General features: G+C 35.2%; 3 protein-coding genes across 5 annotated transcripts; 2 read left to right on the forward strand and 1 right to left on the reverse strand.

The window, feature by feature from the left end:
- Positions 1-486: 486 nt before the first annotated feature.
- Positions 487-4468, reverse strand: LOC119642158 (protein unc-45 homolog B). Its single transcript, XM_038041149.1, has 2 exons — positions 2733-4468; positions 487-2665 (listed from the first exon to the last, which is right to left on the reverse strand). The coding sequence occupies exons 1-2, from the start codon at positions 4012-4014 to the stop codon at positions 1101-1103; spliced, it is 2847 nt and encodes a 948-aa protein (XP_037897077.1). The 5' UTR covers positions 4015-4468; the 3' UTR covers positions 487-1100.
- A 1470-nt stretch (positions 4469-5938) lies between these two features.
- Positions 5939-17350, forward strand: LOC119642160 (E3 SUMO-protein ligase RanBP2-like). The gene is made up of 3 exons (XM_038041151.1): positions 5939-6080; positions 7474-7640; positions 15591-17350. The coding sequence occupies exons 1-3, from the start codon at positions 5939-5941 to the stop codon at positions 15939-15941; spliced, it is 660 nt and encodes a 219-aa protein (XP_037897079.1). The 3' UTR covers positions 15942-17350.
- A 1336-nt stretch (positions 17351-18686) lies between these two features.
- On the forward strand, positions 18687-20601 carry LOC119642165 (zinc transporter 7). 3 transcript variants are annotated; one of them, XM_038041156.1, is made up of 4 exons: positions 18692-19011; positions 19149-19344; positions 19406-19837; positions 19901-20588. In XM_038041156.1, the coding sequence occupies exons 2-4, from the start codon at positions 19164-19166 to the stop codon at positions 20386-20388; spliced, it is 1101 nt and encodes a 366-aa protein (XP_037897084.1). In that variant the 5' UTR covers positions 18692-19011; positions 19149-19163; the 3' UTR covers positions 20389-20588. The 3 variants fall into 3 exon arrangements, with proteins under 3 accessions (XP_037897083.1, XP_037897084.1, XP_037897086.1); XM_038041155.1 differs by having other exon boundaries at positions 18687-19011; positions 19406-20601; XM_038041158.1 differs by lacking the exon at positions 19149-19344 and having other exon boundaries at positions 18693-19011; positions 19457-19837; positions 19901-20584.
- Positions 20602-23000: the final 2399 nt, after the last annotated feature.

Genomic DNA, 23000 nt, shown 5'->3' on the forward strand with positions numbered 1-23000 from the left:
TTCTGATTTAAGCCCGACTTCATTTTTAAAAGTTAATTGTTAGGAGAGAAAATGCTTTTTATATTCGGATTTTCAAACTTTTTGCACAAATTATTAAAAACATCTAGTTAAAATGACGCCTCTCGCGTTTTATTTTTCTTAAGAGCTGCCAAAACCATACAATTTCTTTGTTAGTATAAACAATAGTAGATGAAAGTCGATTTGATTACGGAAATTAAGAGTTAAATTCGAGGGAAAATACCATGTACAGTAAATACCGTAAAAGATTACATTTTCAGTTTTGTAGTTTAAAAAAAAAATGCTTCTCACATTTATTTATTTATTTTATTCATTTAATTGACATTTATTCCAAGTAATTTAAAGAGAAAAGAAAAAAATATGACATGTAAAGACACAAGTATTTAAAACCGCACAGCGAAAGTGAAGATTGTGCAAACATGAACAAAACCACTTTCTTTAATTCTAAGCATCTTTATACCTTTCCTACTAATTAACAGCAGGTCGATTCTGAGAATTAGAATCGCGTAATGCTTTTGTCGGAGCAAAACAAAACATACGCACATCTACACTCTTACAAGAAGCAACTATCGGAGCCTGCATTGTCTTCATGTCGCCGCTTCGTGACTATATTCTAAACTTCAAGTGTTTAATAATCCTCGATTTAATGGTAGAAGCAAATGCATCAAAGGCGAGCAAGTTGTAGGATCTGTGATATGTTGCTTTCGCAATCTTACGAACTGATGGTTGTTATTATTATTATTATTATTACCTAGTCTGTTCTGCAGTAATTTATATTAAGTATTTGAAAATGCCTAGACAGTTGTTATGGAAAATTTACGTACATTTTAGATATCAAGTACTCGTTATCACATATGTCATTCAGAAGCTTAGTAACGTAACTCTTTTAAAAAGTGGGCAACTTTACCAACGCTAAAAGCTTTTTTCATTGCACAGAAACATCACTTTATTATTAGACATTACGAAATAAACAGGGAAATATTGTTTTTTGCTGCCAAGAAAATATACTCTGTCATAAAAAAACGGAAAATGTGTATCGTTATTAAACTTAATATCTTTTAAGGCACATTTATCGTTAAATTCTACTCTTCCTCTATTTCTTGCTCACGGGCAGCTTCTTTGAAAACATCAGGTAGTTCTCCTTCATCGGATTTCTCAATAATCCGATAACGTTCAGCCGCAGTTAAGCATTGAGCCGCTACTTCTCGTGCTTTGGAGCGAGTATCATCAGGCAACTGGGCAAGACCATTTAGGAGCTCCATAATATCAGTATCGAATATTTTACGAGCAATATCTTCGCCAGCGTTAATCATATTCAGTATGACAACCACGCCGCGGTGCTGCACTTCAGGGCTGGGATTAGCAATGAGTATATGTAAAATCTCTAACCATGACTTGATTTCCAAAATTTTTGCGCAACATTTTTTCGAGACTGAAGTTAACATTGCTAAAGCGCCGGAGCAAGCTTTCGCTGTTTCTTCGTCCTCATCTTCGCAAAGCAAAGCCATGAATTTCACACGATCATTTTCTCCCTCAAACTTTTTTACTACGTCGTCGGACATTATCATATTACATATACATTGAGCTGCCGCTCGTGTTAACATGAGATGGTTTTCCATGAGGTAGTATTCGATTTTCGAAATTCCCTGTTCCTCGATAATGCGTTGCCTGACGTTTTCGTTCATGGCCGCCAAATTAGTTAAGGCCATAAGAGATTCGAAATTTTCCAATGCACTACAATCTTGGGCTAACAAGTTTAATAACGGCCTAATAACATCCAAGCTGCGTTGACCGGCAAATGCTACTTCCGGATTTATAGTGATCCCTATGCGAGCCAAAGCCTGGCAAGCGTGCCGCTTACCCTTTTCTGTACCTTCCAAAGCTAACCTAAGCAAAGTCTTCACACCGCCCTCTTGCACTACTTTGCCTCTTAACTCTTGCAAACCGCATACAGCATTCAAAACACGTGCTATCAGCTCCTTAGAGTTGTCGCTTTCAGTCTTTGCTAGTGCACACAACGCCGTAGTAATGCCTTCATTGGCCAATACTATGATGCGTTTTTGAACAAAGTCTGTGTCGTCAAGCTCATGCTCTTCGGGTATATGCTGTTTAGCAAATTTAGCCAATTCCAACATCTCCGGTAAAATTTCTTGTTTTTCATAAGCATTACATATGTTGACAATTGTGGTAACTACACCGTATAAACAAGATTGATCACCAGAACGAGCTAAATCTACTAGAGCGTGTATAGCAGGTTTATCGTCGATGAGCTTTTCTTTTACTTCAGCATCCAAAGTCAAGTAAGCTAAACCATCGGCTGCCCAGCGCCTTATATCCTTATCTTTTCCCGGTTTTATCAAAAATCGACGGCAAGCTTCAGCCAATTTTAATGTAGCTCCATCAGCAAAGGGGCGTATAGCAGCATCTTGTCCACCGTAACTTCCCAATTTACATAAACCAACCAATGCTCGCACACGTATGCCATCATCTTTAGAGTGATAAAGTTTTTTAAGAATTTCTACGCCACCCGAACACAAAGCCTTGGCTTTATCCTTTTTAGAAGCAGCCGCTATTATACATTCACAAGCCACCTTTTGTTGTAGAGCATCTTCTGTAGTCGCCATTGCCAAAATCATTTGTAAGATTCCTTAAGTTCACGAAAAATTGGCGAGAATTTCATTTTATGTAAAAAATTGACAACTTATTTCGCTTACCTTCTCTGGCCACAATTTGATTGCCTGCGTCCAAAGGTCCGGTAAGCAAGGAAGTTATGGCTACAATTACTCTTACTTTAGACTCTAAATCTGGCGCTAATAGCTTGTCCTTAACATATTCATCGATTTGCTCTTGGAAGCGTTCTTTGGCTTTATCATAATGCATGTTCTCATAAATACGAGCTAAGCAGACCGAAGCAATCGTTCGAGACGATGACGTTATATCCATAGCACTTTCATATTTATATTCCTCAAGTTCAGAGCAAACATCTAGCAAGCGATAGAGACCTCTAAGCTCTACCAAACGTTCAGCCCATTCTAAAGCGGTGTAATGTATATTACGTGTCAACAGTTCCATAACGGCATCACGAGCAGGTCCCGAGATGGTGCGATCGGTAACAGTGTACAATAAACAGGTAAGCAAAGTATCAATTTCACGGTTATTTTCTTTACAAAGTTCTTTGTTTGGTTTACTGTCTGCCTTATTCTCCATACCAGATAAAGCATTGATAATTGTTTGTAAGCAATATTGAGCTGCTAATACAATCTCTGCTTCTTTGTTGTCCAGAACCCGCATAAACCACGGCACACCCAATTCTGCAAGTACTCCTTTGGTACGGGGAACGGAATGATTACAGAGCTCAGCTACTATGCGGACAAGATTAGAGCCAATCTCTGTATTCTTTTCTATTTTAGTTAAAGAAGCAATTTTGCCGATGCATCCTGCTTTAAATAATAGATCAGCGGAAACTTCTTCTTTAGCCAAAACTAAGAGATTGTTGGCTCCTGATTTGCGCTTTTCTGGAGGTGTCGCGATATCAAATGTCAGCTCCATCATTTGCTGTACCTTAGTAGATGTTTGGGCGTTTTTTGTTGCTCTCTCCTGCACAATTAAATGCAAACGGTGTAATGTAGGTTGCACAGACTTATTGGTCGGATCTGCTTTAAACAAATCCGTGGCGTCCTTATATGCCTCTTCATATTTTTTTAGCGCCTCATATGCCTGAGATCTACGGAACAAAGATTTAGGATCTCCGGGAGCTAATTTCAAGGCTTCGGTGCAGTCGCTAACCACTACTAACCAATTTCCCAATTTTAAATGGGCCGCAGCTCGATTTTTGTAAAATACTGGCAGCTCTTTGTGCTTTTCACCCAGTTTTATAGCGGTTGTATAAAATTTAACAGCGTCCTCCCATTTTCCCTCTTTAAAGGCCTCATTTCCTTTATCTTTATAGCTTAGAGGTTCCGCCCCACTATCATCTGCGAAATCTGTAGTAGTCATTTTTTCGGATATTAGATAATTACACACTTGTAATTAAAATTTTTCTAATTTTTATTAAAATTAAGAAAAGTGTTTCTTAATTATTAGTTATTCAAAACTTGTATGCTTCCTCAATCGAAGGTTCTTGAAAATTCTCACAAAGTATTACGTTACTGTGTTAAATGAAAACGAATTTTCTTTAATTTCCCACGAGTTGAGATACATACCATCTTTTTTTTTTTGAAAATTTTTAAAATCTATTTTTAGAACCAGAATAAGTTTTTATCATATCTTTTGTTTTGCTCAAAATGTTCATATGAATTTGTACAGTACTACCAATATAATTATAGTGCAATTGCTCTAAGGCTGAACACAATGGATCTTCACTTATATTCCCACGTCTGGGGAATATATTTCACAAACTTTACAAATTTGCAAATTCTGTGTAAAACAACAGTATATATAATATATATTTTTCTCTTTTGTTCCTCATTTTGAGCGAGATTTTATTTTGCCAACCTCCTAGGCATTGAAAGGCAGCACGTGATTGGCAGGCATGGAAATTATATTAAAAACGCAAATTAACGCAATGGATGTGTTCACCTATGGTTACCAAATTATTTGAGGAGGAAATATGGGGAATCTATATAGGAATAAGAAAATTAACGCATAACAGTCGGAATCTTTTCCGTTGCTTCGGTGCAATGAATGCCAACTACGAAGCTATGGTTTGTTGCCGCAAATGTGGATCCTTCTTTTTTTGCATTTGTAAAAGTATGTGTTCTTGTTGACGAACAAGAAAATGATTTTTACGGTTTAAGGTTAGGTTTCTATTGCGTTTTTTGGAGTGCGGGGTACAATTTATATTTGTTTAGCTGTGGATGTTGAAAGGTATGGTTCACAAAGCGATCGTGGAATTCAGCCTTTGGACGAAAACTATTTAGCAACACATCAGTTATTCCAATCCAATCCAATAACCGAACACGTTAGCAGGCTCAAAAATAATATTCCTATATTTCTTTGTGGGTGACTTGTTAAGACCATGTCCTGGAGGCCTCAAGAGAACGATCCTTTAGTTCTCGCCTTTCAAGTGCAAGCTAAGTTATTTTGGCTGTTTTGGATTCCAGCCGCACACTAGAGGATCTTCACAAAATTTCTCTACTCGAGTAGAGAAAATGGTGGTGTTTTTCTATTGCGTAATTTCCCTTTATTGCTTATTCCTTAACTCTGAATTTTACTCATTAATTCAAAATTTTTCCCATATCCACAATCTGTTGAAGTATTGTGATACCATCGATCTTGTTCAATAAGATGCAGTCAAACAAAACAATTTGAAAAATAAACTTTAGGCTGAAAACAAACCGTCTTTATTGTTATTTTTTCATGTTTCGAAAAAACAATTTAGTGCATAAATCAGAATCTCAAATCAATTACGGAAGGAAGCATTCAAAAGAATAAAGAATAAAACTAAAATTAGTTAAAGAACTTCTACATCTAAGGGAAATGGACTTTTTGTCCTCGTTTGCTTTTTTTCTTTTTATTTTATTTGTTTTTTTATATATAAAAACATAGGATTTGGTAGCTCGCGAAAAGCCTCGAAAAAGATGAGCAACGTTAATTCTCACTCTTAAAAAAACTGAGGAAGCTTAGTCAAGGTGCGTCGCAGCCTGAATCGGGTAAAGAAACATCAAGTGACAAGCATAGAGAGAAGCCGCGCTACCATGCATTTGTATGAATATATGGAAAGAATATATAAATTGTATAAAACTATTCAGGAGACGTACAAGGGAAGATGAATGCATATTTTTTATACATTTATATATACAAGATTATATATTATATTTCAAGCACTTGTATGAATATATGGAAAGAATTAACAGAAAATTTTTCAAAATAGGGGAAAATCGAATGCCACGCCTATAAAAGTTGTATAAAACTATTGGAGATGTATAACGAATTGAAGAGCAAAGATGAAACGCGCGAAATGTATATGCAAGATATGAAAAAAGCTTTAGATGAATTTGCTACCGTCTTACAGTTTGCCCAAATTGAATTGGACGTTAAAGAGAGAGAATGTATTGACAAAAGTACGTGAAGAATGCGAACAACTTAAATTGGAGAATATTGCTCTAAAATCGAAGGTGGATGATACATCTGTTGCTAATGCAACAGCGACGAATAGTCCACACAAAAAGAAAGAGAATAGCACGGATTTGGAGAAAATTGAAGGATTTTTAAATGAGGGACATGGCTAGGCAAATCAATCTTAAATATAAACGTATGGTTTGAGAATTAAAAGTAAGTGAAAGCATGTCAATAACCACATGTGAACTTCAGATCTTGGGCTCATTGTGAGAATTTTTAAACTCTCTCTCTCTCTCACTTCCTCTCTTTATTCCATCTTTACACAACTCTTTACCAGGTTTTGTGACAAGCTTGCTGGTGCTGTAATCCCTTCTGTATCACTCGATAAGGAACTAGATAATTTTTTCTTATGTGACATATCTCTCTCTCTGAGCTCGACAAAGCCATTAATCTTTCAAAAGACCCGGCTCCGGGCTTAGAAGATATTCGTAACAATCACCTCAAAATCTGGAACACTCAAAGTAGGTTAATCTTACTAAAATAATTTAACAATATTCCAAGTACCGGCTACATACTTTCCTCCAGGTACGACTTCCACTTCTTTACTTTAAAAAAAAAAGAAAAGTTCGCCAGTTAATGTTAATTCCTACAGATGTATTGTCTTAGTTTCCACCCCTAAGAAAAATTTTAGAGAAGATGTTATATTCACGTCTAGAATGGTACCTCGAGTCCAAACATATCCTGAGCAATCTTCAGTCTGGCCTTAAATTCAGAGTTTGCTAAGAATCATATTCTCGTTGCCTGCTTTCTGGACATAACCTCAGCGTTTTATTCCGTCAATCCACACATCTGAAAATCTATCCTTCTTTCTTTGAATCTCCCTACCAAATTCTGTAATTTATTATGTAAACTCTTTCTCTGCAAGAACACGTTAATTAACAATGATGATGTTGTACAAAGGACATTTTTTCAATGTACACTTCAGGGATCTGTATTGAGTCCTCTTTGTTTTAATTTATATATCAACAAAATTTTCAGTTCCCTTCCTCAATTTCTCTCAATTCTAGGCTAAGCTGACAATATTGCCATTTCTAGTTCCAACTCTAATCCAGATTTGTGTAGACGTAATTCGAAATCCGCCCTCCACATTATTTTCTCTTGTCTTGAACCACTTGAACTCACACTTTCAGTCAATAGGACCAAGTGATTCGGCTGTTCAAAAAAAGAGAGCCCCTAGGCTCACGTTAATCATTACATGTATATTTTAAATGGTCATAACTAAATTGTTGATACAACTTGAGGTGCAAATGGATAGTATGACACGCTTCTCAACAATATTATACAAATCGAAAGATTTTATTCTTACTATTTATAAAGCCAAACCCAATTAAAAAGTATTGATACTTAGATCAAAGCATTCATCCGTTGAAATTGAAAAAAATGACACCCGTATACTAGAGACAATAAGAGTTTACAATAATACAAAATTCGGTGTGGATGTAACCGATCAAATGGCCAGAAAATATAGCGTAAAATCTAAATGTCAAAGATGGCCTTTACAGGTATTTTTCAATAGCTTAGATTTAGCCGGGATAAATTCTAGGATTTTATATAAAGAAACGACGGGTGAGGAAATATCGAGGCAAGAGTTTTTATTTCAATTGGCAGAATGCTCATCAAAAACAATAATAAATACAAATACTGCTTAGCGGCTTACGAAAAAGTCGCCCAAAACTGCTACCGGCTTGATTGCTTTGATATGCCGAAATGCAGGAAATTATTAGACAATAAGTTCCTTATTGTCCTTATCAGTTTCCTTCTTCTGCTTTTCTTTCGAGCATAACCGGTAGTACCGATGGCTAAATATGACAAATAGTTCAGGGTGAATAGTTACTAAGTGAACAAGTTATATATAAATTACATCACGTAATATGGCAATCAACGGCAAGTTTTATGGAAACGGCATAATAAGAAGCTCGGAATGGTGTAGTGAAAGGAGCACATTTAAAATTAACCGTAGAATAAATTAAAAAAAAATAATGCTTTGATGTTTGCTTATTGGTCGAATTGGGAATAATCCATCAATGTCAACCATGAAAGTTAAACACTTCGAATAAGTTCAGCCATGTCAACGTTATTCAAAATGGTTCCGACCGGTTCGCTTCTTCGATCACTGTTTCCCAAAAATTTCATTATTCTTCAGTTTACGTCGTTGAAAAGAAGACATTATACTTTCTTTCCATATAAGGGCTTACCTTTCATGAAAACCCTTACATGTCTATCAGTAGACCTATGGAATCCAAATTCTCTACTAATTGTTTTGTAAAATGTTAAACAGTAAGCCTTTTTTTTTAAGGTCTTACTGTTTATGAGAAATTTTATACGGAATGAGTTCCAATATATAGACCCATGTAGTTCAAAATTAATTAATTATACCACTTGCAGTACAGGGTATGTTAGGTTCTCGCGGATGTATGTAACACCCAGGAAGGCTTAAGATAGACCCATCTTTTATTTTATCGATTGATGCAGAAACGTATTTCGTTCTGTACTTGGTCTAAGACTGTCCATCCGCCCGCCCGCTTGTAAATTTCAAGATATTAGGGATTTTTCTTACCACGAATGAAATACATTGCGATTATAAATTCAAGTGATTGTCAGATTGTGACTCAGAGATCATGTCTCCCTTCTTGCGTTCATGCTTTTCTGAAAATCTTTTCTTATGTCTACTTAAAATTTAAGTTGTTAAGTTGTTAATCTATCTCTATAAAACTTTTGAGTGGTAAGCGCCAAATCCTTTGTTCGAACAACCACAATTTTCTAGATCAACGAGGAACCCTTTTGTATTAGTACTGCTTATATAAAGCTTTTTGACTGAACTTTCGTTTATTGTTCGTTCAGCTCGATAGTGGAATGCGCTGCTTTTGACTTTGAGGTTCTCCGATCATTCTCCGGTCATTCTAGAAGACCTGAATTCGTGTAAAAAGGTCAGTTCACCATTGAAACGAGGAAGGATAGAACAAGGCAGTCGTTTCAATCGTCTTTAGTTCTTTCCATGAACAGAATCGGCCCTAATTTGTTTTTTTTTTCTCCTTTTTTTGTCTTTTTTGGAAAATCTCTATGACATGTTTATATAATACATATTTGTTTGGGCATCCAAGACCCACCTTAATGCAAGTATCACTTTCTTCCTCCGTCATATTTATCACAATTAATTTTGAGTTAATAACATTGTAATTTTAATTACGGTTTATAATTATTTTAAATTTATTCAATTTTTTCTTGTATTTTGTATTGAAAGTAAATAATTTTCCTTAATTGAATGAAAACAGTTAATTAATAAAAATTTCATTTCATTTTATTGAAAGCATTTAAGTAAACACTAAAAAGAATGCATGCGAAGATATGCATTGGTACGATTTGAAAAGTTCTCAGATACGCACTGACTGTATAACGTACGAGACATTGAAAAGATGTCATCCTTTTAAGAAAGTCACTGTCGGGAAGTGAGCTCACCGTGCGTAGTCCACATTTCGCTGACGCCAAGTTGGCCAATATTCTACTAATGTGAAGTTCACATTTTACTAACGCGAAGTTAGCCCGGTGTACATAGTCCACATTTTGCTGACGCGAGTTTGCCCAACGTGCCTAGCGCACATTTCATTGACGTGAAGTCAGTCCGTGCGGACCGTCAGGACCGTGCGTAGTCCGCATTTTACTGAAGCAAAGTGAGCCCAACATACCTACTTTATTGAAGGCGTGAAGATAGCCTAGCTTAAGTAGCTCATATTTTTGTCTTCGCTGGCAGGTGAACTAGGTTCAAACATCTTGATCGTGGTTCGCGCCTTTGTTAAGGCAGCTGACAACTTGGCGATACTGGAGAAATAAGAAAACGCTTATAAAGATTAAACGAAAATAGGAGATACGAACATAAGTCGATAGCGATGTCATAAATTATGTTATGCAAAGAAAAAGTTTTGCTACTATTGACTATAATTAGCACGTAGTGTAGATGTAATATAGAGAATTAACGCAATTGCAGAGTTTTGATAGGTCTTAAAGCACGTCGCAAGCTGCTAGAAAAACCTAATTTCATTTCACGATTTGTCCCAACCGATGAGGTTGAGCTATGAGGACAACATTTAATGATCGAAACTTTAATTTTAAAACTTAATAGAGAACTAATTAAGATCTTTAGCGATTCAATATATGACAAGCGCAACAGTGCTGGCATTGAAAATAGTTTACTTCAGTGAGGATTCCTGGCATTGCACATTACTTCTCCTATAACCTAATATAGGTAATAACTTAATTAGTAAGAATTCAAAGAATATCATCTACCAGTATTTCTGTTTTCTTATTTATTTTATTAATACGCTATCTAACGCCTGATGTCTTGCCCTCACAAGGAGATCAGTGAGCGACATAAAAATACAAAGAGACTTTTTTATTTTATAATGACAATATGTGTCAATGAAATATTTGAAAACGAAAAAAAAAACAATTTACAAAAAGATTAGATTCAAACTGTTTTTAATCATTATGAGGAAAAAAATTTAAAGTACCTTAGAATTTATTTGTGTGATTTATGTATTCGTACATCGATATTAATGTTTATTTGCATTAAAGATAGATATCACATGCGATAAATTACATGAATATCAAATAGAACACAAACAAGTAAGAACCAGTAAGAGCAGTGGAGCACGACTCATCATGAAATATACTACACCACTCCACAGTTATTCAAAGCAAGGCACTATATGAGCAGTCTTCGAAAAAATAGTCCAATTTAAACCACTTTTAATAGCGTTGCGCATGCGTTCCGACAAATTTAACGTACGCTGTAATCTAGGGTATAATTAACTGTACCTATGCTTCGTTCGATAAAAGACTTTTTGATCCAGGCATTCTTTGATTACTCAATGATATTTAAAAAATTTCTAAACAAACATAAAGAAATCGGTTACAAGTTTGTTCTGCCACTAACAAGAAAACCTATTCATCGCCGGGTAAATGCAGCGCAGATAAGCTACGTGACCAACCACTCAGGACTGCTTCTATCCGTGTTAGACAGTGACGGCGAGATACAAGTGAAATAGAAAGACTAATCACTATAGCTGAGACCAAGCTAGCTCTACAGCACTGTGATTCGAACTTGCGAACGTTGACTTGACAGTCGTGATTCTACTAATCGGCTTATTGTGCCGATACGATAAGACCACAAGACCTACTTGACAACTCCTACAGTAAGAAGAAAAAGGAACATACAGCGATTTTAATCCTTAAAGGATTCTTAAGAAAGTAATTTCAAAACCCAATTTTCAAAACTATAGTGCGTTGTTAAGCCAAACAAAAATATCCACTGTCCAAATTATTTTTATGTAGATAAAAACAGCGGGAATCTCTTTACATACGTTTCGAGGTCACCTTCATGGGCTCTTCTCGATAAAAATTGATCATATTTTATCTCCGTCACTGCAAAATTCGTTCCTAAAAGGTTCCACAAGCATCGAATTTGGAACAATATTTTTAAAACATTCACCTGAGATTAACACTGAAAAAAATTTCGTCTCTCTACTTAACGACAAGTTTTTTTATTTTTATCACTCCTTTGCTTATTCTTTCTTCTTAGTTTTCCGAATATGGGACTTGGTTGCTTTGTTTCTTTTTGTCCACTGTTCGGTGTACGATCTTTTCTTTCTGTTAATCCTTTTGTCTAACTTCCTTACGGTCTACTGCTTCATAATCTTTCGAGGAACCGTCATCGTCTTGCAAGTTTATCATATTTATCGGGTAAAAAATTGTGTTATCGCCAAAAGAACTAAGCAAACTTCCCTTCAAACCTAACTGCCTTTTCGCATTAAACATTTTATCCGTACTTATCGGTCACTCAAGGCCGGTTTACCAGGCAATCGGTTTCTTGACCTTCATTGTTTGTTTGTTTATCCGCAGGCTTTCCTGATTACTGATCCGTATATTTGTCTTCCTGTCTGGCAGCATTTCTGTTTGTCTCCCTGACTGCCCGCGTAGTTTCTTCCCTGCTGTCTTGTGGCCGCCTTTCCGTTCAGCTTTCCCGCTGCCTGCCTTCTCTTCTGCCTGTTTTTTTTATCTGTCTACCATTCCGTCGGCCTGACAATCTACAAGAGTAATTAGTAAAAATTCAGTTTTGCAAAGGATATTTTGATATTACTATCGAGACTCTACCAAACGGACAGATAGATAGACATGACAAAATCAATTTCTTCATTCGCATTTATATTCAGGGTTTCTCCGAGGCCCATTTCTATGAACCTATTAAGAGCACTGGCTTTAAATTTTTCTCTCTTTACACTAAACATTTTCATGTTCTTCTAACGACTGAAACTATGTTCGACAAAGCGAAGAACTCCGAAATGTTTCTTGTTTTTTATTGGGTTATCATCCTACCTGTCTGTACACCTGTTTGGCTTTTCGTTTCTTTATCTTTCTGTCTATTTGACAGACGGTCTGTCCGTCACCGTCAAAGTTTTGTGTTAATATTTTCAACTGGCTAATTAATCAACTTCGCGCCGGATCGGTCGACCTATAAAATCCTTCTGTCCGTCTGTCCTTTCATTTGCTTGTCCGTTTGTTTCGTCGATAGTTGTTTTGACCATCATTCTGTCGATCGGAGAGTCTAATACCTTGCCAACATGCATGCTTGTCCACCTTTCACAATAACGCTACACAGCAACTTTTTCTTTATCATAAAATAAAGCGTAATATTTTACTCCAAGACCGTTGTTCCTCCTCGTTATATTTTTTCCAATACTCTTCAGATATTTCGCCTTAATTAAGTTACACATGTTGGGTAACTGTCGTGTTAAATGCGTTGCTTAGTGTAATAAAAATTTGTGTACCGAGACTGTCCCGCCTATGATCAGTGCGGTACAGTTACAGATCACGCTGATTACATTTTCGCAGCATGTTACATTGGCAGTAACTTACTAATAGTAGTAGTAGTAGGGGTAGTGGTAGATATCAAGCGATACGGTTTGAACTGAGTATAATCAATATAACTTTTCTTGTTCTCTTTCTTTCTTCTGTGGAAAATCTCTTTTGCAGTTTTAAAAGCTAAGCAAACGGAAGTTGTTTATCTTACACATTATTATAAATAAATGGTTCTATAAAATATAAAAATTTTTTTCTATAACAGGTATAACAGGTAGACTAAAGGCAATCATACACGCACATACACACACGTATATGCATATACGCATACATTTACAGATAGATTCTCTTATTTTGTGTATTTCTCTCTTCAAATTTCAATTTCTAGTCATTATCTTTAACGATCAGAATATTTAAAATGTAATAAGAAGTGAAAGAAATAATGAAAAATATGAAATATTGTAAATTAAAAAAATGTATATGTATGTATTAATAATATATAAATAATAAATAACGCATTAAAACAACTCAGTCAAATCACACTCACGCTCACTTAAACAACACAATATATGCTCAAATGTAAATAAAGATGTCCATGCACGGGTGTCGTCTCTTCGCTATTGTAATATTGAAATGTAATCATAAAATTTCTTATTGTCATTACATTCACGAAAAGAATTTTTTCAATCAATAAAAGTTAAAAAGGTGTAAAGCGTGAAAATAGTTTTTAATTTTTTTTTATTTTTTATTTACTTTACAATCTCTTTTAAAATTCTTTACTAAATACGGTTAGCTGTCATTATTAATCATTTTAGATTAACTTAGTAAACATTCTTTAAAAGGATGCTTTGCTTACATAGAATCAAGACTGTGTCTTGGTATTTTAATGAGTTCCTCTTAACTTCGAGTTCAATCATCGATTCTTTTTAATAAAATATTTCTGACCTTGATTTTGGCACTTCGTTATCATCAAACATTTTTGATCTTAGAAAAGCCATAAGAGCAAAAGCTCTTCGCCATGGCGGAAATGGTTTTAGTACTTGCTTGCAGCTTAACTCAGTCCTAAGGTGTCTAATGCTTTGTTTTTCTTTTTACTCAGTTTACAAGTTCCTAGCCGTTTTAAGAATTCTCGTCAACTTAACTTAACTTACTTAGCTTAGCTAACCTAGCTTACATTTTCGTTAACCGCCTATAATCCAACCATATTTCATTATCTTCCTTCCTCTTTCCTAGGCAATCTAAATCCTTTCTACCTCTTTGCAAATTATTCGTTCGGCGCAGATTTTAATTTTCCCTATCCGTTCAAGATTTTTTGTTTCATCATCATCATTCTTGCTTCTTTCTGGTTACCTTAGATGAGATGGTCCAAATTTGATAGAGCTACGATATAAATTTTATCATGAAGGATTGAAAATTGTATCTTTTTGTCGTATGAACTTCAGTCTTCGCTATAAGAGAAGGGGTCCAGCCGGATCAGAGTTTTTATACCAGTTTAGAACACCGAAATACTACTACTTAGCTACTTTCTTGAAAAATTTTGAATATTGCAATTTTTTTTCCATATAACGACTTTTTAGAAGAAAGAGTTATATGGGGAATGTTTGGCACATCATTGTACCAAATTTCATCAAAATATTTTAAAAATTGCGGCCTATAGGCTGGACCGAAATTTCGAGGGACCGACATCAGACGGGCAGGCAGATAGACAAGCTTAAATCAATTCGGATTATTATTCTGAATCGATCGGTATAACAAAAGGAGGATCTATCTTAAGCTCTTCTGCGTATTACATACGACCGCATTAACTTAATGTACCCTTTACTACAAGTGGTGTAGAATATAAACACTACAATAGGGTATTTAAAGGCCCATTATTAAGTATGTTGCTATCAACACTATGCGAACCACTTGTGTTTTTTCTTGTAGAACAATGATCAAGCATCGAACCCTTACACTAGCGTGTAAATGTACTTTCTGATCTGTAAAGACAATCCCAAAGAGCTTTCAAGAGTTTAAAAAGTTTTCTCCCCAAGTAATGTTTGTAATTACTCAGAAAATCTATACATTTTCTCATATCTTTTGCTAATACGGATCACAGTAGTTGCTAAAAATTTGCTTCTTTTAAATAAATGATTGTTAACTAATAACTTTTATACAAAATATTTGACAAACATGTCAACCTGTAAGGCGCTGACCTGGCTGACTCGGTGTAATTCAGGGCAGAAATGAAAACCAAGCACATACTATATGCACATGTGGACAGAGAAATAAATGCGTGTTGTTTGGCGTTGATGAAGGGTACTTTTTTACATCTTCCACTTATAATATATATTATATTTATCATTTATTTAAACAAATAGAAACATTTTAATATTTATAAAAGCTTTTAGAGTTATGCAAAGTATCAATCAAATCTAAAAAGTTTATTTTTGTAAAATACCGCATGATTGCAGTTATGCAGTAAGTGATCACACAATGTGATTCCGCAGTCTCGCATACTTTGTATATGTACAACGTGGCCAGCATACCATTGCCCGAGGAGATAATTTTATTGCTTTTTTTCTTCATGACTTCATTGTTACGTATGGTTTTTTAATTAGGTTGAAGCGAAAACTGGCCAAGAGGAGGAGGATTCCTTATACATTCGTCGGGCTAAATTATACCGCTTCACTGATGGTGAATGGAAAGAACGTGGTCTGGGCAATGTGAAAATACTGCGTCATCTGGTTACTAAAAGGCTACGCGTACTTATGCGACGCGATCAAGTGTTGAAAATATGCCTCAATCATGCTCTGAGTGAAGACTTGGAGTATAAGCGTAAAGATGATAAATCCTGGCTATTTGCTGTCAACGATTTTAGTGAGGAAACCATAGAGTTACAAAAATTTTGTTTGCGCTTTGAGAGCAAAAAAATTGCCGAAGGAAGCTGTCAAAATGGCATTGGACGGTAGTGCATTACCTATATTAGAAACGATCTGTGGCAGCATTTCTACGGAGAAATCCGTTACCAGAAAGCCACCAGCAAGTGCCTTTAATATTAGTGAAGAAAATGAAAAATTGGCTAATGAGTTAAAGTTGCCACTGGAGTTTTTTAAAGCAAAACCTCTCTGCATTGGTTGTCGGGGATGTGATGCGGATAACTTCACGTTTAGTGCTAGCAAAGACGATGACGTCTTTGACAGTCGAGAAGTTACTACACATTGCACGTTACCCATGGAATTGCCATCGTTGATATTAATAAAGCAAAATACTTTTTTGTACGCCGTTCCAGCGGCGACAATGACAAAAACTCCTAGCGCCTTAATCAACTTTAAGAAAAAACTGATGGATGCATTTATAGCCAGTGAAAGCGGTATAATGAAGACAAATGAAAATGTGACGGTTAAAATTGATGGGCAGGAAGGCCAAAGCTCCACCAGCCTTTTCACTACAAAATCGCCTACCATTGACGAGAATAAAACAAATGTTGCCCAAACTGGCGAAGAAGAAGAGTCGAAACTTTTCGGTGAACGAGTGCCTTCTTTTGCTGGGACAGTACTAATAAGGAATGGAAAGAAAGAGGTAAGTAAGGTTTATGTAAACAATTATAAGCCTTCCTAACTATCATGATTATTTAAGGTGTTGGTGAATAGAAAATTTTATTGCCTCTGCTCGTTTATGGTTTTTCTATTCCATTTGTTAAAAGTTTCAACTTTTTAGGCTCTGCCCTACACTCGAAACTTTCCCCAGCAGCTCACATTGACAACATAGTCAAACAATGTTTTCAACTCATCAATGTCATTGAAATTTGTGGCATTTCTTGGGGCTCTGAGCCTTCTTGCATGATTAAACTCTATCTTGGCTTAATCACATCAGGATTATAATATCTTATTGGACACCTCAAAGAAGGACTCTTTGAAATTATATAAAATGCGATGAAAACGCCTTCGTCTGGTTCTTGGTGGCATGAATTCTACGCACACACTAAGCTTGGAACAGATGACATAACATCTTATTGTATTCTGAAACGTTGATGAGCGCCCATCGGAAATTTAGTTCTCGGTTTGTTTTTAATTATTCATCAACGATTTGAATTTAGATAGCTTTTTACTTACAAATGGCCTAGGTACTTGATTTAACTGAGGGGCAGAATTATTGCCAAGAAATAGTACTGTTGTCAAATGTTATGTCTGACATTTTTACATTAAAGATTATCATTCTATCCCAAAATAATAGGTTTCATGTACTCGCCTGACATTTTAGATAATCAACTTAATAAGTCTCTGTTGCAGCAGTATAAACCCGTGTCAATGCACACTCTAACGAGCAATGATTCTTCAGAAATTGATGTTATATTTACTTGAAGATGGAGATAATCCAAGTATTTGCTAAATCTGCCGTTGATCTGATTTTAAAGAGGCACCATGGTGATAACGACGTTAAGAAGTTTCTAAACAGCTTAATGCAAAGAAAAATGGGAACATAATTTTTCGTACTTATGGCATCTTTTTACAAAAATATTTCCTATATGTTGATAATGCCAAATATCATCCCTCTGAACGTATGAATGGATATGTGATATACACCAGTGGAATGGTGCTATCTGCCTATCTGCAGCATTTCTTGAATATCACGATTGAAAACACTCTGATCGGCATGGTGAAATGATTTGCAATCTGCGAAAAATGAGAACGGACATATTAAATTGGCAACAAAGATGACTCTCTCTCTCTCGCCGTTACTTAGATTCACTACACCGTGAATATTTATGGAAATGCAGCCATATTCGGCACTTACACCCGAAACGCTGCGCCAAGTTTCCAAGTACTCACCACGCTGTAAAGAGAAATGACTTGTGATGGAAAGAATTACATAGCTTTCTTATAGTTCCACAACTTACCTTTAACATATATGTTATGCTTTTCCTTCTCGGCAATTGATATCGTATCAAGATTTTTAGTTGGCAAATAAATTTGGACTCATTACGAGTTAATAGAAACGCTCGGTAGATATAGCAATAAAGGAGCAGCCAGGGAACGATTTCTCACACTCCGAACAATTGTATTGTTTCTCATCATTATGTTACTGGACGATATTTTAAACTGTCTAAGCATGTAAAGGCTTTTTCACGGAAATCATGTGACCGTAGTTTTTTTGGATTTTTTCCGTTTTTTGTATTTGTTTATATGCGTACAAAATCATGTGTTTTATGAATTCCCACAAAGCTTCTTCTTACTAAGTTAGAAAAGCTGATGTCCCCGATTAAAGCAATCACACTTCATTGTACCCGTAATTTTTAATTTTTACATGAAACCTGTTTCAATAACATTTGCATAGAGTAGGGAAGAAATCATTTTTACATTTCCTCTAATAAAATATAAAACCTTCAATAGGTTCAGAGAGAGCTTTCAAAGATTTGGACACAACATGTAACCACTAAGGAAATCTGTTACAACATATAATTTGAGATGCATTTATAAAAAAGGTAAAAAATATGATTTCAGACTTTGCCTGACATGCATTGTTCTCATGTTAACATCCTAACTTTCTTAAGAAATAAAAATTGACAGTGTCTTCTTTCCAATAACAGCATTTTTCGATAGTGTTTAAAGCAGCCAAGATTCTCTTTCTAAATTATTCATGGATACCCTCAACCTGTTTGTCTCATAAGTCTCTTAATCCATTTAATATAATCTGGCAGCACTTAACTTTTACCATGTTATGTTTTCTGTAAAATATTAACGGCAGGAAGAGGAGGAAGATTAATTTTTCTTTATCGAAAACAATATTTTAATTGTTTTTTTCAAAAAATATTAAATAAACATGGTGCAAACTTAACCATAAAGTTCCGAAAAGTCTTAGATAAGAGTCAAGAATTTATGAAATTTGAAACTCCGTTTTGCTATACGCGGAATAACAAGAAATTCTTAATAAAAAGTTCTTGTTAACTGGTAAACTGGTTGTAGACAACGGTGCGTGCCAACATTTGTGATAACACGTAGGCAAACGTGTATTCGTGTATGGTGTTTATTCATGTATCAAGTAAGATTCTAACTATGTTAATTGTGTCGAGTAAAGATTCCATCTATGTTAATTGTATCGAGTAAAGATTCGATCTATCTTTTAAATCATTTTTCACCTCTATTGAATATAATTAATTTGTTGCGTTAATTTTTTAGGAATAATTAGGAAAGATGTTGCCTTTAACACATATGCAACGCACTAATTGCGTTTATCGAATTAAAGAGAAAGTAAACAGTTGGATACGTCTAATATTTTCAGATAGAAATTCAAGAAATCTATTTTTATTTCTTTTACTAAACTTAAGTTTCGCTGTCGTTGAACTGGTCTATGGCATATGGACAAACAGTTTAGGTAGTTGTAGATCATTTTACATAGTTTTAGATAAGATATTATTTTATTATTTACTTTTTAGGTCTGATATCAGATTCATTTCATATGTTTTTCGATTGTGTGGGTCTTTTAGTTGGTCTAGCCGCATCAGTAATAACAAAATGGAAACCTAACGAGCGTTTTTCTTATGGCTTTAAAAGAGCTGGAGTGTTAGCTGGTTTTGTTAACAGTCTATTCCTAATATTTTTGGCATTTTTCATATTATCGGAGGGCGTAGAGCGACTGATTGAACCGCCCGAAGTCAAGCATGAGAGGCTCTTTGTGGTCTCAGTGCTAGGTTTACTGGTAAACCTAGTAGGTATTTATGCTTTTAATCACGGAGGTCACGGGCACTCTCATGGATCCGGCCACGGCCATTCGCATGATGTTGGCAGCGGTAGTCACGTACATTCTCATTCGCATTCCAATGTACATATTGACATGAATAATCATCAAGCGATTAATATAGATAGCGGTAATGAAATAGTCAAATTTTCTCATAAAAAGCCTAAAAACAAATATTTTAACCGTTTTTTAGATCATAAACATCATCATGGCCATTCTCATGGCGATGAAATTACTGGTACAAATTCACAAATGATGCGCGGTGTTTTTTTGCATATCTTAGCCGACACTTTAGGATCTGTTGGCGTTATAGTATCAGCGGTCTTTATGCATTTGTTTGGTTGGATGATAGCTGATCCAATTTGCTCGATATTTATAGCCCTGCTAATTGTCATGAGCGTTTTATCTCTCATAAAAGAATCCATTTATATACTTATGCAACGGCAACCTGTAACTTTAGACCGTTTACTGCCACAGTGTTATCAAAAAGTCACCGGTCTGGCTGGAGTTTATGCTGTGCAAGAACCACATTTTTGGACTTTATGCTCCGAGGAGTATGTGGGAGCAATTAAACTGGAAGTTTCGCGAAATATTGATGCTAAATACGTCGTATCACATGCGCGCATGATATTCGAATCAATAGGCATTAAACAAATTTACATACAACTAGATTTCGTATGATAGTTATAAAATTCCACCTCAAACTTTAATATTATTTAGTTTCGTAATAAAAACCAAAAGTTAATTTAATTCTAATTTATCCAAACACCGCGGTAAGACATATTCTTTTTTTATTAACGGGATTTTTTAAAATATATTTTAAAGATTAATCATTCCGATATTTAATACCACTTTATTTATACCAAGACTATTGTTTGTTTCACGAGCCACATTAAATTAATTAAAAAAAAAATATGAAAGTCACTTACATAAAACTCTTTCTAAAAATGTTTAAAAAGTAATGTAAATAAAAGCATAAAATTTTTAAAAAAGCTAAGCCCAATTTATGTATATTCACCTATGCTTCGATTCCATTTGACTTGTACGCCAAAATACTACGAGTATAAGCTTTGAAATGTGGGGGAAAATTAACAATTTAAAAACGCATGACTTAAAGTTTTGGTTAACTCCGAGTTTCAATATTTCAACTCGTTAAGGCTTTATTGTATTTGTATATTAATCTTTCACGACCATCTGACCGCGATAATGGATTTACTTAACTGCCACTTCTGTGTGCTTCCAATAACCACGAAACACAGTACCAAACCCACCGTTGCCTACAATTAACTTTTCATCCCACTTATTCGCGGCGTCACAAAGCTCGAAATAATTAAATACCAAAAGACAACTAGAACAAAAAATCTTTCTCATCCGTTAAATGGGAAGAAGTGGTGGAAAAAAATTCTGTTTTATAGAAAATAAACATAAGAGCATATACAATTACATGACACCGTCAATGTCAAACACATATTGATTTTCTGCATCTCTTTTATTTATTATTAGTAGACCTGCTGTCGGAAAAAATAACAAAACGTCTGATACCACCGGAAGTAGCAACCATATAGATTGCAAACTGAATTCTTTACCAACAATTGAACAAAAATTGCTTAGACATAACGCAAGAGTTATGCGACTTTTCATTGGAAGAGCAAAACGCCACCGCGGAAGCGCAGGGCATACAACCAACTGCTGCTTCGAATTTTATACCAGTTTTAGGAAGAACGGTTACATATATTGTGGCATATGTGTTGATTAATGACAACGATGAAGTTCTGGCCATGCAGGAAGCTAAAAAATCTTGTGCCGGTAACCATAATCGAATGTTCTTAATGATGGTAGCATAATATGTGCTTTTTGTGTTTATGCTTAGGGAAATGGTATCTCCCAGCTGGCCGAATGGAAATAGGTGAAAATATATGCGAAGTTGCAATACGAGAAGCAACCATGATAGCATGTCGAAAGGCGAGCAACTCAATAAAAGTAGAGGAAAGCTCCTCTTCCACTTTGACTCGAAGTATTGTTTCAGATAGATGTTTCACGACCGAGAAGCCAGATACATTATGTCCGACGGAACCGTCAGTGGCATATATATCATATCCGTTGCTGTAATAAAAAAGGTGCTTTTCTTGGTAAATATGTTCTTTTGTTAACTTTATCTTTTGTCATCAACCAAACGACGTGTGCAGTTGTACCGCAAAGCAATTTAATTTACATAATTTATTGAGAATTCGTTTTAATAAAATTAATTGCTGATATAAAAAAATTAGAATACATTTCATTCTTGTTTATTTTTTATTAATTTTTTGGATCGAAATGGTTTTGATTTCTCACTAAAACCCACTGATAGGTTGTTTCCAAAATCCTTTACATGGTTTATTAAAAAAGTACTATGTATGGAGAGCATAGAGTTGCTTTTAATAAATAAGAAAAATGGTGATAAAAAATCTTTCTCGTCTGTTAAATGAGAAGAAGTAACAGTAAAAACATCATACAGTTTCTGTTAATGAGAATAAGTGGTGGGAAAAAAACAATATTTTCCAATATTTTCTGACGGCAATTTGCATTTTTAATTTTGCAATGCCGACGGCAATTCGCATTTTGCAATGGATTTTAACAGATTATGAGAAACTTAAAGCTCTTTTAACAGATTACGAGAAACAAATGCCGACGATTTTAACAGATTATGAGAAACAAATGCCGACGGCAAATCGCATTTTGCAATATATTTGCGAATTCTGTGGGAATAAATATCAATCACACGAGCGTATCACACGGTGTGACATTCACAAGACGTTGCACGAATCTCAAGTGGATGACTGTCACCTCGTTTGGGTACCTGGCCACTGCGGCTTTTTTTAAAATGTAAAAGCCGACTTTCATGCAGGGAGAGCTCGTGTTGATGGGACAATTTTGTCCATCAAATATACTCCCAATGAAGCAATTCGGGCAATTCGCAACCACATCCTTCAACAGCTAAACGACGAATTTAAAGAAATCGCGCGCGTTAAATCCAATCGTCTTTTCTATAAATTAAATCCCACATTTCAGTTCAAGCCCTTCTCTGTATCTTCTTTTAATTCCTGGGAAATCAAAATTCTTTATAGATTCATGAGTGGTCACACTTATGACAAAGTTTATTTAAAAATGATTCGCGTTATACCATGTGATGTTTGTGAAGTTTGCAATGTTGTTGAGTCTGCTGAGCATCTAATCTTCAGATGTCACAGGCTTGATGGCATTAGAGACTCCTTTAGCTTCTTCAAGTTATATGGCTGTCTCCTCGATCTCTTTGC

Source organism: Glossina fuscipes, unplaced genomic scaffold, assembly GCF_014805625.2.
Source record: "Glossina fuscipes isolate IAEA_lab_2018 unplaced genomic scaffold, Yale_Gfus_2 220, whole genome shotgun sequence".
In the NCBI taxonomy this organism is placed as follows: Eukaryota; Metazoa; Arthropoda; class Insecta; order Diptera; family Glossinidae; genus Glossina; species Glossina fuscipes.

Excerpts from the sequence above, each read along its gene's own strand:
- LOC119642158 (XM_038041149.1), bottom strand. The coding sequence starts at position 4,014 with ATGACTACTACAGATTTCGCAGATGATAGTGGGGCGGAACCTCTAAGC. Across the intron at positions 2,666-2,732 it reads TCAAATTGTGGCCAGAGAAG|GAATCTTACAAATGATTTTG; the intron begins GTAAGCGAAATA and ends CGTGAACTTAAG.
- LOC119642160 (XM_038041151.1), top strand. The coding sequence starts at position 5,939 with ATGTATAACGAATTGAAGAGCAAAGATGAAACGCGCGAAATGTATATG. Across the intron at positions 6,081-7,473 it reads GAGAGAATGTATTGACAAAA|TATTGATACTTAGATCAAAG; the intron begins GTACGTGAAGAA and ends CCAATTAAAAAG. Across the intron at positions 7,641-15,590 it reads GTCAAAGATGGCCTTTACAG|GTTGAAGCGAAAACTGGCCA; the intron begins GTATTTTTCAAT and ends TTTTTTAATTAG.
- LOC119642165 (XM_038041155.1), top strand. The coding sequence starts at position 19,164 with ATGTTGCCTTTAACACATATGCAACGCACTAATTGCGTTTATCGAATT. Across the intron at positions 19,345-19,405 it reads CATATGGACAAACAGTTTAG|GTCTGATATCAGATTCATTT; the intron begins GTAGTTGTAGAT and ends TTTACTTTTTAG.